Consider the following 14,171-nt stretch of genomic DNA (forward strand, 5'->3'; position numbering starts at 1 on the left):
ATTTCCAGTCTGAAGTGATGTTTGGTCAACATGACAAGAGAGGTTAGTCTAGAGATTCAATTTATCCCAAAGAAACACATTAGTGGTTTCGGAACTGCACTGGTAATACACCTCAGTGGGACACTGGAATCAGAGCAACCTGGTTTCAGGATAACTGGTAAAAGAGGTCTATTTAAGGGCACCTTAAAACAAAGTTACAGACATCACCAGAGACATTTACAATTAAGCTTTGTCACACAAAGCTTTGCTTTATTGAGAATAAAAAAGTTGTATACTCTGCTGAATTGGTAAGAAAGTAGAATATGTTACACATTCATTCAATTGAAAAATAGACCAGCATAAAGAAATTTCACCTCAATTAAAAATTGAGCTGCTCCCATCCTCCCACCCGCCCTTTTTTAAATAGCACAAACGGGTAAAATTATTTTAAAAACTAGAAAGAAAAAAAAAAGCTACACTATTTGCCCAATCTTCCTGTTAAATTATTTGCCTTTGTTTTCACAGAGTTCCAAATTCTTCTAAACTAAATTTGAACACAAAGATCAGTTGCCATAAGGTAGATCTTTTTTCCATTTTTTTCTTAGTTGCATATTTAAGTGTGGGGCAGAAACGCCACAAAGAGAAGTCAAGTTTTTCAGACTTTCAAGTCATCAAGTAAAAACAAATTGGAGAAGTCCTATCAGCAGCAATACAGTGGAATGTGAAAGTTTCAGTTCCCAGAGATAATCAAATGTAGTGTTATCATGGAGTCTCAGCTATTCATTTTCACACCTCTGATCTTTAAGTACCGGGTAAGAAACACTAATGGGCAAGTGCAGCCCAGAAAGTCCAGTTTGCAAATCCCAAAGACACACCAAGGCCCCCACCCCTCCTTACCGACAGAGGTGAGCTTTAGATGAACAATTCCAGTTATATTCAGGCTCAAATGTTAATCTTTTAAAAAATGTATGGGCTATTAAAATGAAAACCCAATAAAATAAAAAAGAATGTTGCATTATGGATCGTAAACCCCCTCACCCCCTCCCGCCCGACTCCTTGGGGTACCAGCAAATGTCAAAAAGGAAAATCAGTGTGCCACAGCCTTCTGCCATTGTGCACGTCAGCGTCAAAGTGGTAAAGTGCATGCAACTTTTCAGATAATCAAGAACTTAATAACAAGCTTCTGGTCTGGATCCTCGTCCTTCTTCCATTGAATGTTTGCAGAAAGGCAGTTACGTTTCTTAACACCAGTGTGCTGGACAACTGCAGATGTAAATACAGTGAAACCCATAGGCTTAGAGGAGAAACCGAGAGAAGCACACTACCAGTGCTACAAAGAGCACACAGAGGGCACAAGATTGCTCCTAGAAGCTTATTCAACATAGTTCTTGAACTCTGATCATTCTTCCCGTACGGAAACAATCTCTTGTCTCTGATGTTGAACAGCAAACGCCCAATGAGATTTTAAGACCAGTTACATGAGGAGAACTTTACGGCTGCAAATCTGGCTTGGGAGCCACAGGTGACAGGTTGAACATACTGGGCAGTTCCCGGCACCAAAGCAAGCAGCCTATCTTAAAACTGTTCAAACCACCAGCACCCAGTTCAATGCTGCTAGGCAGATGTTCAAGTGAGGGTGAACCCTATATACCAAAGGAGTTAAACGCTTGAACTCAATTGGTCAGTCTGCTGGTGGAAATTAAAGAAAGCACCGTGTTCACAAAGAAAGAGGCCAGGAACACGAACATAAGGCCCAATCAGCAACCTGCACCATTCTAATGCAATATGGAATCACTCTTCCAACTCGTCATTTTCATCATCATCATCGTCATCATCATCATCATCTTCATAACACCTATTCCTTTTAATGAGTTCTTCCACAGATAATTCTTCACTATCTTCACCTTCCCAGAAGCCAATATCTTGGGATCTGCGATCCTGACTTGGGGATAACTCCTTGGTGGACCCGTCTTCTGTACTTTCATGTGAAGAAGGCTTACTGGTGGAATCGTCTTTGGGTGACATATTCGGATTCACAGCAAGGGCTGCCTCCACACTGTAGTTTCCAAACACTTCTCCATTCGCCAGAAGATTTCCATCTTTGATTTGATGACTCTCCCCTCCCTGTTGTACATCTAGTGCTTCTGCAGTTATTGCTGCAACTTCTTTATGGTTCTCAACTTTTGAAGTGTCAACATTCCTTTCTTCATTTACCATCTTTTCTCTGTTTGGAAGTTTTATGTTGTCTTCTTCGTCTCCAGATAGGCTCCTAGCTTTCTTACCATCTGAAGACAAGCTTTCCCTCTCTGAGTCCTTGCGGTTACGAATAGTCACCACTGGTTTTAGACCACCTGCTACAGTGAAGGGTCGACTTCTTTCTTTCAGGGAGGAGCTTCTTCGCAGCTTCTTCAGGTCTCCGTCTTCCTTGAAATCTTCCTTGAGTATCTCATCACTTGGAGGCCACTTAGGTTTGAACACTTTGATACTCTCATCAGAGGTGCTTCCTGGACTGGTGGGCTCTGGTGGTGGGGGCCATGCAATCCGCAGCTTTTTGGTCTCCAGTTGCTTTTCCTTTTCTACTGACACTGCTGCCTTTGCTTCCATGGATGCTGCTAAAACACCGACTTTTGCTATAGGAGCATCCTCCACCCCAGGATTATGAGAGCCTTCAATTTCACTTTCAGCACAGGCAGGATTCTCAGGAGCATCTTCATTTTCGCTTTTGCCGGTCCACAGTTCTTTGTGCTGCTTATGTCCAAAGCCTTCATCATAGTTTCCTTTCGATTTGAAGAGCTGGTTGAAATGAGGCTTGCAGTAGATATTCCCATGGAGCGAGGCATAATTCACGAGGCTGTTGAAAAACGCAAAAAGAGTAAAGCCTTTTTATAGAACTATACAAAATGAGGTGGGGGGAGGGGTTAATAAGGGACAGATGCTGGCCAGGACCTCGGGATGATGGAAGTAGTATATTGTTTTTCCTATTATGACAGGCTACCAGGCAGTTATTTGTTTATAATACTTTTTTTCGAAGGTGCCATGGTCCCAATATCTAGTGTGCTTCAGAAACAGTCAAAAATTTGTGTGTGGTGGGGGGGATGAACTAAAGCAGTTGATTCCAATTCTATTACAGGCTAACATGTATGTCTACAGAAATTACAAAAAATGCAGAGGTATAATTTTTACAATTAAATAAGTGATCTTTGGCTACACAAACATTACCCTCTGATTTAACCCTGGTTACTCTTAACTTAACCCTCATACCATACGGTCTCTATTTTACAAGAGGAGCGGACCACCAATGTACAACTTTCTGTGCTACCCCTTTTGTCGCACCATCACTCACACCTTACGTTACTCTAACACCAGACCTAGGTCAACCCCTTAACTAAAAGTAACCCTTAACTAATCCCTTATCCATCCCCAACTCCTATCCCTCCACTAACCCGAACCTCTAAATAGAACCTAAACCCAACACCTTTTTGTTAATTATACTTTTTTATTTAAGTTTTCTACTTTTTTATTCTGTCTTTTTAAATTAAACTCAATAAAAGCCATACATGTTTTGACTCCGGTTCTGTGGACAGTGCTTAGACATATCCCTCCCACACACGGATATAGATAAGCCATAATTAAAACATACCACAAATGGTCTTCAAGACCATTAGTACTTTCTAACCACTGACCCACTACAACAGTCTCAATAATACCCATCTCCTTTAGCGTAGTTCCGTGTCGTCACTCTTCTAGCAGTCCCACATTTCATTCTGGACCCTTTGTGAGTTCCACCCTCTCCCAATTCTGCATTTATTCACCTCTTTCAGCTGGTCAATTCCCTCCCCTTCTCACCTGAGCTTGCTGTTACAGTGTGAACAACGGAAGCAGCTGTTGTGAAACACTTGCTGGTTGGCATACAGTCGTTCCATTGGGTATACAGTCTTCTGGCACCCAACACAGATCTCCCTGGCAGGCAACTGGAATTTCTAAGAAAAGAAGATTATACTTGTAAAACACTATAACATTTGTACAGGATGGAGTAATCATTTATATGAAATGGTGTTTACTGAATTCAGATTTTACTTTCACAAATTAGTAACAAGTTGAATATTAAATGCACATTCCTCCAACTTCTTCCATTTCCAATGGTTTCTTTTGACAAAATATGTGCAGTCATACCCTAACCAATCATCTCCTCCAATCCTGGAAGCATAATCTCCGCGGATACCCCTGTATTCCAAGAAGCGCAGTTCCCTAATAACCAACGACCTATATTGTAAAGGTAAATACCCCTGCCCATGACCCGCCTCCTCCGGAGTTACGTGCACAAATACCACCCCATGTTTTGCCACACTTGGAAAGCAGAGAATGCACTACAAGTACAACCACCCCACCCACCCACATCTAGAAGCACATACTCTTACTATTTATGCTCCCTTAGTGGGAAGATACAGACCTCCACCACAACCCACGCAGGGTGGATTTTGGAACGCAACTTCTGTGAAAACCCCACACAGAAAACCACTTTGCAACACTTTAATCCACCCTCCAATCAATTAGTGTTCAGGAAGCCGACAATCCGGTTCTATCTTGCCAACTGACCACAGTGATTGACCCAAGGACCATTTGTCCATTCATGACTGCAATATATGTACCACTGGAGATGCATCACTTTTTCAAGATGAACTCATGGCTTTATTTCTTGCGCTCAGTAGAGATTTGAAGTCATAAAAAACCTGCCCTTAGATTTTAAGGTGCGAGTAGGGGAGTGGGATGCAAGGTTGCTGCAAGGAGCGGCTTAAGCAAGGCCAAAGAGAGTGGTACTTTAATAGATGTAGAATGGAGACACTCTGCAGTTATACCTTGCTACAACCAATATCAATGCTGCTTTACCAAGCTCTGGAGGACAGGGCTAGGTGGCAAATGTTCATGGAGGCAAACCATTCACATTGTACAAGGTTTCACAAACCCATCTCTAAATTAACTTATACACACCATAAAGAACCGAGCACACTCTCTGGTACACTATGCCCGATTTAAAGTGTTTTAGGAACAAAGAGAAAAATCTCTGTTTATGGGGCTAATGTACAACAAAAATAAAGAATTAGCATTTCTTATTTCTCAACATGCAGCTTGGAGGTTTTGAGAGCGACATAAAATACCCATCTTTTCTGTCAGACAGTTTAAAATCAATGTGGTCCAAGAAGCCTGGACGCAAAAGGGAACGAGGAGCACCATAGGCTTGTGCGTATATGGAGCGTGACTAGCCACAGACCCGCTTAAGGAAGCAGATAGCATTACATCCACTCGGAATAAGTCACTGCAGGAAGAGAAGGTGAAGGACGTGGATCAGCGCATGGAACCAAAGAGGAAAAGGCGAGAGTTCAAGTGGAGGCACTGGGAAGGATTCAGGAGGCAGAAGCAGAAAGGAGGTGCCAGGAGCACGAGGCAGAAACTGCAAGAGAGAAGAAAGAGGAAATGTGGCATAACAAAAGCATTTTAGAAAATGAAAGCGGTCCCCAAACTAGTGTAATGGAAACTACAGACAGCGACACGTGCAAACAGCAGTTCAAATGTCACGGTCACCGAAGCCTGCTAACCCCTTCCACTCAATCCTTTGCTTAATTCTACCAGGTTGTTTCTAAGCCACTCTAAATGCAATCCAGCCTTAATTTCCGCCACCAACCCCAGGAGCACAAATGTCTTTAATCTCAACGTCTACAGGCACCCTGTGCTAGCAGCTCACACATTACTGCACATTCTGATTAGGGTTGTTGGGTAATATTCATTCCTATCCTACAGGATTAGGATGCCGCAATTCTGCAAGCACCTGGGGAATGGGTTGCCTAACAAAATCTCTTGGCTTGCCAATCTTGAGCTTGAAGGTCGATATAAAATCTTTGACCACTTACTCCTAACGTCCACACTTTCCCTATACATCAATGTCTGTTGCTTTCCCACATACCATGGTACCTATAACAAACTCAAAAACTGCATGATGTTGCAAAGCTAGCAGTAGCAAGACTTGCTCATGGGTAAGATGCCCTCCGACTTTTCAGAGAATGGCAATACAGCCTGTGTTAATCCCTTGGCTACACCCGAGTCAAGCACATGACCTTGCATACATTTCAGCAGAGTAGTGTCTCAGCTTATCACAGAAACCCCTTTCATAGCAATCAAGTAGATACCTAGTATGCCTGAGGGATCTACTCACACTTCTCACATGCCACTCTGCTGCTCTCAATTTGCTCAACTGGTTGGCCTCCTCCACCCATCCCTAACTGACTTCTGCACTGACTCCTAGCTCTGTTTTCAAGACTCCACATTCACCTGCTTGGCATCATGTTGCCCTTCTACTGTTGCATGCATGCAACCTCTGCTGGCTAGGCCTCTTACGTTACTGTCATTCCCTACTTAGCCTGCACCCATGCCCAATATCTGTATGGGAATTTCATTATTTTTGGCTTGCCGTCCTCCTGTTTTCGGCAGAAATTACAATAATTTGCGAACCTGGTAAGACATTTCCTATTACACAAGTACACTTACTTAAGAAAAGTCTCAAATCAGAGTACTTCAGGGCTCTCCTCCTTTCACTTTCAATATAGTACCTAAGTCTTCTTGTTTATTCCCTTGCAGCCCATCAGATAAGCTCATATGCAAACTAGATGATGAACACTGTAGAAGTATCAAGCTTTTTCCACACCCAATACCTACCACATCACACAACAGTCAGATAAGCCTGGGGCATCTCCAAAGGTCATCTCCTTTGCAAGCAGCCATCTTCAAGCTACTAGTCTATTTGAATAGCTCGTGGGTGAACTGGTGTACCAGAAAAATGTTGAAGGTGGTGAGGAATTTTGATATCCCACTTGTCCCATACACATCAAAGATCACCAGTTAGAAGCATTGTGGAATGAAAAGCCATCGATGCGTATGCACTGCCAACTTAATGTGCTCGGATCTCTTGGGTGTGCTGGTTTCTGAATCGCTCAGTTTCATAGTTTTGAGCACTTTAGCAGAGCATCAGGCAGCACTCCATGTGTGCATGGTGTTATTTTGTACAAGCTTGTACAAACGGAAAACTACAGTGTGTGTGTGCATTGTGCAGTTCGTACAAGTTTGTATGAACTACAGCGTGCACATGCAGTGGTGCCCAATTCACGGGGTATTCTGGATATTTTCTGGGTATCCTCAGATATGGGCAGAGGACTCTGGGGTGATTAACATTTGAAAGCCAATCACCAGCTTGGATGGATCAGAGGGCGGCATGGTGATTGAAGCTCTGGGGCCCTTTTATTGAGCTTCGAACACGACGGTGATCCCGACCAATTCCTTTGGATTGGTATACAGCCTCAGCATGCATGATTGATTCTGCTCCACTCTTTTGGCCCATCTGTGTTACTCAGTAATTCATCCAATGGTTGCGATAGGAGATACTTGTCTTTCTCTGGTCCTAGAAGAGGCTTTCGAATTAAGAAGGCCAAAGCGTGTCGTCCATTTACAACAGAGAAGTTATTGGGACATGGACTATTGTGTAAATACATTTCGGACTATAGTAATGGTTTGAACAGTCAATGGATTTGTTTACCGTTCAAACCTATCCCTATTATTACCTCCATGTGGATCAAAGACTGAAATTGATACACCTTTTATAAACAGTTTAGAAGGGGACAACAAATGTATGAATAACTTAGATGTTTTGTACATATTTATAAAATACAATGCCATTTATAAAGCGCACAGCTGCCTCCGAAGAGGCGTCCTAGCGCTAGCGATAAGGGCCTGACATGAGTGCTACTAACCTGACCAGCCAGAAAGGTAAGGCTTACATCTCTTCCTTAAATAAAGGGGTCCCTTCTGTTCAAAAGCCCTAAAGGAAAAGGTTAAAGCCTTAAATTGGATCGGTTTGGTTACAGGGAACCAATGAAGTTGATGTAGTTGAGGAGTCAACGGGACCCATGGTGGAATCTTCAGAATTAGCTGTGCGGCAGCATTCTGAATTGTATGCAGTTGCTAAGTTAAAGAAGCCTGGTTATGTATCTTTGTTTTTGGCTTTCTATTGTACATCCAAAGACTAGTCAAACTTATGTTGAGCAATATAGTAAGACCCTATATGGTTGTCATTAATGTATGTATTTGTATCCATTTGCTTTGAATGCGTTGCCATGAAGTTTCATTAAAACATGTACAGGAGTAATCAAGCAGATAGGTGTGGTTAGTTTTATTAAATGAGTTTGAACGGCTAAATGCCATCTAGTCGCAACACTAAATCGAATTATTATCGATTTTGGAGGAAATAAACACTGTTTAATGTATTCCCACTTTTTACCAGATTCGTATTGCATATTGTGTTTAACCCCTTCGACGCTCATGACGAGCTGGGCTCGTCATGAGGTAGCCTCCTCGCACGCTCATGACGAGCCCAGCTCGTCATGTAAAGTGCGAATCCGCAAAATCCAGCGTACGGGCGGAAATCATGCCGCACGCATGCGGTTAAGAAAGGCATACGTAGGAGTAGAGGTTTATTAACTCTAGGGACGGCAATTCTTGCCTTCACCAGGTCTTTAAAGATTTCTGTAATACCCAAATAACAGGAATTACATTTGGTAAAACGGAACATAAGATAGCACTCTATGCAGAGGACGCCCTCTTGATGTTAACTAACCCACTGACCACATTCCAAGCCCTACTCCACAAATTAGACACATTCGGCCAACTGTCTGGGTTCAAGGTGAATAAGCAAAAATCGCAGGACACGGAACTCAATTTCTCCCGGGAGCGACAAATAGCCATCCAGGAAAAGTGCCCCTTCACATGAGCCCACCAATATATTAACTACTTAGGAATTAAACTCTGTTCAACAGTAGAGCATACATCCGACAGGACCTACAACGACCTCCTCCACAAAGCCCGCACAGATCTGCAGAGTGGGCAAATTGGGATGGGGGGGCTGTATTCTCACACATAGGGCGTATAGCGGCTGTCAAGGTGACCCTGCTACAGAAAATATAATACATGATGCAGGGTCTCCCTCTCCAGTCACAACGGGGCACGCTTCCCATGATACAGCAACCGATAGCCGGTTTCATTTGAAAAGGGGAAAAAAGCAAGTATGTCGAAGCGAAAACAATATGCCCCACTGGAGGAGGAAGGGATTGGAATCCCTGGCTTAGAAATTACTGTGCAGCCACTCAACTGCGAAACTTGATAGAATGGCATTGCACATACCTCCAGGAAACACTAGTGCTTTATAGACCATGTCAGTAGCCAGAATCCACGTGTGGAAGATCCCTTGGTTACATAAGAGGCACAGATCTTGGGGGAGGGTATAGCTCCTCAATAATGCAGGCCACCATGGTGCGGCTCTCACATTAGGACTGACCTTCATCCCCTCCCTGATGATCCCTATAATAGGCAAGCCCGATTTCCCATCAGCCAGGGACAGCAATGACTTCCTGACATGGCAGTTAATGAACTGCAAGCACATAGAGGACCTCTTAGACCGGAACGGGTTGCAGTCCTTTGAACAATTACAGAGGAACTATGGCCTACCAGAGAAGGAGCATATGTGCTATATGCAGATACAGCACTGGGTGACAACCTGCCATACAAAACCTTGCTGCGCGCCCGCTGACCCAATTTGAGAAATGGCTCATCTCTGCCGCCAACATTGGCCAATAGAAAATGGGAAAAAGAATTAGGACACACTCACAGACAAGGAATGGGGGAAAATATGTCACTTCACACAAACGATGGGGACCAGCGACGGAGGCAGGGAAGCTATGATTAAAAATCTCTCACTGCTGGTACTACATGGTGTGGTCCTGCTCAAAGCTCCAGCCGTTTTGGACAGCAGTATTTCAAAGTATTACTATCATGGGACTACCCTACAAACTTACATTCCCGCTGCGTTCACACCGAGGGAGGGAGGGTGGGAGGCCTTTCTTTAGTAGGGGCAAGGTGCGCTATTGTGGCCCGATGGGGGCAAAGATGCAGTTCCAGACTATGGGGCATGCTGCACCACCTCTGACACTTACTGAGGATGGAAAGGATCTCAACACAGCTTAAGACAAAAGAGGCTTCTTTCAAGAAAACTTGGGGGCTATGCATCAACTTCCTTAGACAAGAATACAAGGAACGCACATGTCCTACATACCTATGAATGCTCCACATTACAACATGAGATTCCACTGCTTAGCACTGTACAGTATTCCCTTTATGAGATAATAGGTCTTTGAGAGACACAAAATACTGACTGCTGAGTTACTTAGAAACAAGACATGGAAGACACCCGTAAACATGAGGGACAGAGTGGAGGGAGCTCCAGTTTGGACATGGGGTGTTGTTCCTTGTTCTTACTTTCTGTTTCAGTACCATCTGGTTTACCATGACCAACGGCCTTTGGGTGTAGGTGGCTCTGCATTGTACCCAAATAAAATGATTTAAACCTAAAGCTTTCTGTAGTGGTCTTAAACATACCCTTAAGCATGAAGAGGCACTGCACAGGCCTCTTAGTTTTGGAGAGTTGTTTCTATGAGCAAGTCGGTCCTCCAGTACTACATGTATTTGTACATTATGATGCTGCACACATCCCACGTGGTGTGCAATAGTGTCATCCTCAGGACGGGAAGCCTTAACAGTACAGGTCCAGGTCCAGTTATCTTGGTGTTTGATGTGGTAGTCTTTCCATAGATCTCCCTCCCCCTCAAGGGCAACAGGTTCAAAATAGAGATCCTTGGGGTGATACAGAATGTCTTGGTCAGAATCTGTGAGAAACTAATGTATGTGAAGGTGCCTCTGGAGACTAGGGAAATGGAATTGTGCAAGGGTATGGGGTAGGAACTCTAGAAGCAGGGGGTAGTTAGTACTAGTTGGCTGCTGGCCATGCCACTTTGGAATGTGGCAACAAGGCTCATAAGAGCTGTAATTCAAACGTAAGCTTCCACTTTTAATGGATTTGGACTTGTGTCTTGTGGTGCCGCTATGAAGAGGGCCTGGTGAGGATGTTCCACATACACCAGAGTATGAAAATCTACTTTTGATTAGAGTCTAGGACCTCTGGGAGCTGTAGCACTATCGGTCCCTCACTGGAGTTAGACCTCAGAGTCTAGGGATCTTTCGCTGCCCACCTGGGAGTGGGCCACGTTGGCAGGCACACGAGTTATGTTATGTTAAATTAATTTTGTATAACGCACAGCTACCCAACAAGGGTTTCCCAGCGCTAAGCCTGACAGAGGGCAAAAAGAAAAGAGAAACAAGACTGCAGAAGGATGCAAGCTATTGGTTAAATAACCACGTTTTTAGAAGTTTACGAAAATTCTTGTATGAAGTTTCATTGCGCAGTGCAATAGGAAGAGAATTCCACATGGATGGGCCAAGGAAAGCAAACGAGCGACCTCCCATTCTTGAAAGTTTAATCCTGGGCACCAAGAATTTTCCCTGAGTGGTCGATCGTAATAGACGCAACGGTTGAGAAGGTTGGGCTAAGGTTTGCAAGTATTTAGGAGCAGAGCCAACCTTGATTTTATACATGTAGCTCAGGGCCTTAAACTTCAAGCGGTTTTCAATCCTGAGCCAATGAAGGTTGCGCAAAATACTGGAGGTGGGAGATGTTTTAGAAAACTGACAGAGCAGCCTGGCAGCAGAATTCTGTACTACCTGCAGCCTCCGCATGACATCCTTATTTGAGCCCAAATAAAGGATGTTCCCGTATTCCATTCTAGATGTCACAAGTGCCTGGACTACGTTTTTTTTTTAGTGGAGACCGGGAGCATCCAGATAATTTTTTTCAAACATTTTAAAATGATGAAACATGTAGCCGCCATCTTTACTACCTGCTGCTTCATAGATAATTTGTCATCAATAATGACTCCCAAGTTGCGGGCATGATCAATGGGCTGAGGTAGAACACCCATTTCACTTGGCTAGAGCTGGGGACCCCAAAGATTTATTTTTTCCCGAAAATTAGGACCACAGTTTTCTTGCTGTTAAGCTTGAGTAGATTTAGTTGCATCTAAGATGCAATGTTCTTCAGGCCAGCCTTGAGTAGATTTCAGGTTTGAGGCAGGCTGGTCAGGTACTGCAGGCTTAAGGTGACAGTTGGTGCAGCTCAACGTAATTTGCCAATGGCTTGGCTGAAGAGTGTACCTCTCTGGGTCGAGTATTTTCAGGTACCAAAACTGCACTCAAAGGTCCGCGCCTTTTAAGAGTTATCCCATGGCTCTACACCAGCCTCCTTCGGGAGCAGTACTCGGTCTCACCCTGTGGATGCTTACGAGGTCAAACCAGCTGGGGTTTACCTTTGAGCACGTGAGGGAGTATAAAACCCCTGACACTGATCATCGCTGATGGTTCCTTGTTGCATTCCAGCGAGTTGTGATCATGGCTGGAGTGGATTTCTCAGCAGCTTGCACAGAATAAAGTCTTCAAAGTTTTCTAATTGCTTGTGTCCATGTCCTTCTGGCTGGCACCATAATTCCCACTGTAGTATCATTAGTCCCCGAGCTGGCATTTGTATTTCTGAACATGATGGTAAACGATAATCTAAGATGAAAAGTCTAGATGCATTGTAGGGTAAGGGTGAAATCACAGCAGGTCCCAGGATTCTAAAGAACCTCTGAACAAAATCTATAGCACACGTCCACGTTAAAAACTAGATGGTACGCAAAGAGTGCATCTACAGCCAAACATGCTACAAACACAACGGTTTGCTTCTAGAATGCTCTCCGTCCACAGAAAGAGCAGCATTGTTTGGCTGTGTTCTAATGTTTCTAGTGTGGTACTGCTTTGTAGCCACCATAAGGCAGCAACCTTGCTAAATGCTTATAGATATACCGGACCTGAACCCGACATCATAGTCAACCAGCAAAAGAAATAACATTCCCTTATATTACTTAGTTTTATCAAGCTAGAAGTTGCCCTTTAAGGTTCTACATTGAGAGTTCAAGTAATAAATCTGAAGTGGGTGTACTAGACATCAAATTGAAATGAAAATAAAGATGCACTTTATCATATAACTGTCCTGTTCCTCTGCTAAAAGATGAAACTACAGGCATAATCAAGAACGCTTCAGGAATTTGTACAACATGACAGAAATCCATAACCATACCTGGCAGGAATAGTTGTAAAGCACACAACTGCAGGGTTTACAGACACGACTGTGTTTAAAAGGTGAAAATGAAAGAGTGCTTCAGCAGAGCCCCACTCAGATTCATTATAAGCAAGCAACATTTTTCGAATTCATGGAACAGTCATTGCCAACACACACAGGCCTGGACAATCTGGTGGGTGGGGCATGTTTAACCTCTTGTTGCACTTTTACATTTGAAAAATGAACGCCAGACCTGGGGCGCTCAGAAGCACGATGCAACAGACTTACTCAAAAATCTGGCTTTAGACATCTCAGTTGGTATTTAAACACCAACAGTCAACCCTCAGATAGTTTCAAAGACCACAACTAGCTCTTAGCCACCTCCAAATAGCCTGCAGAGCTAGTTATCTCACCATCAGAGGCCCTCTATTAGATCCTAAGCTAGACCTTCAATATCATATGGCACATGGTTGCACAGACCCTTATGTCCATGAAACTCGGAGCATATATTCGGATATTGCCAGCAGGTCCTTCGAGACACTTAGTTGGCATTCTGACAACCAAACTGATCTATACATAGTGCCAGTTGGTCCCTTACGACCCTCTGACAGATTTCTAGGAGAATTTAAATGTAGTCACCCACCCCTAGTCGGCCCTCAACACATCAGACACCTTCACCTTGCCTTCGGTAACCACCCGTGGTCTGCCTTTCAGGATTCTTGATATGCCCCAGGACTGTAGGATACTGTCAGAAAACACCAGTATGTCTTAGGCCATTCAGCTACCCTTACCTGCCCCTTGCATTTCATTGCTTGCTCTTTGGGATTCTAAGTAAGCCTGTAGATAGATACCCCTAACAGGCCCTCAAAACATCTCAGATCCTCGGCTGGCCTTCGGAAAACCACAGCTGGTCCATATACACCCTCAGCCTGCCCTCTCAAAAAGAGTTGGACACCTGCAGGTTGCCCTCTAAGACTATCATCATACCCTGGCAGCCCACAGCCTTTTGGCAGGCATCTCTCACTGTTCCCTGAACATCCCCAGATGTCCCCCAAAGGCCCTGGCTATGCTCTCACCTTGCTATGCCCTCAGACAATAGCAGCAGGTC

At 43.9% G+C, this 14,171-nt stretch overlaps 1 protein-coding gene across 4 annotated transcripts in view; it reads right to left on the bottom strand.

Moving 5' to 3' along the window:
* Positions 1-211: 211 nt before the first annotated feature.
* LIMA1 (LIM domain and actin binding 1) overlaps positions 212-14,171 on the bottom strand; it is a 158,946-nt gene continuing 144,986 nt past the window's right edge. For all 4 annotated transcript variants that reach the window (XM_078688909.1, XM_078688912.1, XM_078688911.1 and 1 more), the window contains 2 exons: positions 3,826-3,959; positions 212-2,830 (listed from right to left, as the gene is read on the bottom strand). In XM_078688909.1, the coding sequence (XP_078545035.1) occupies positions 1,771-2,830; positions 3,826-3,959 (1,194 nt within the window). In that variant the 3' untranslated portion in view covers positions 212-1,770. The remainder of the gene's footprint in view (positions 2,831-3,825; positions 3,960-14,171) is intronic.

This window comes from Lissotriton helveticus, chromosome 1_1, assembly GCF_964261635.1.
Source record: "Lissotriton helveticus chromosome 1_1, aLisHel1.1, whole genome shotgun sequence".
NCBI classification, from domain to species: domain Eukaryota; kingdom Metazoa; phylum Chordata; class Amphibia; order Caudata; family Salamandridae; genus Lissotriton; species Lissotriton helveticus.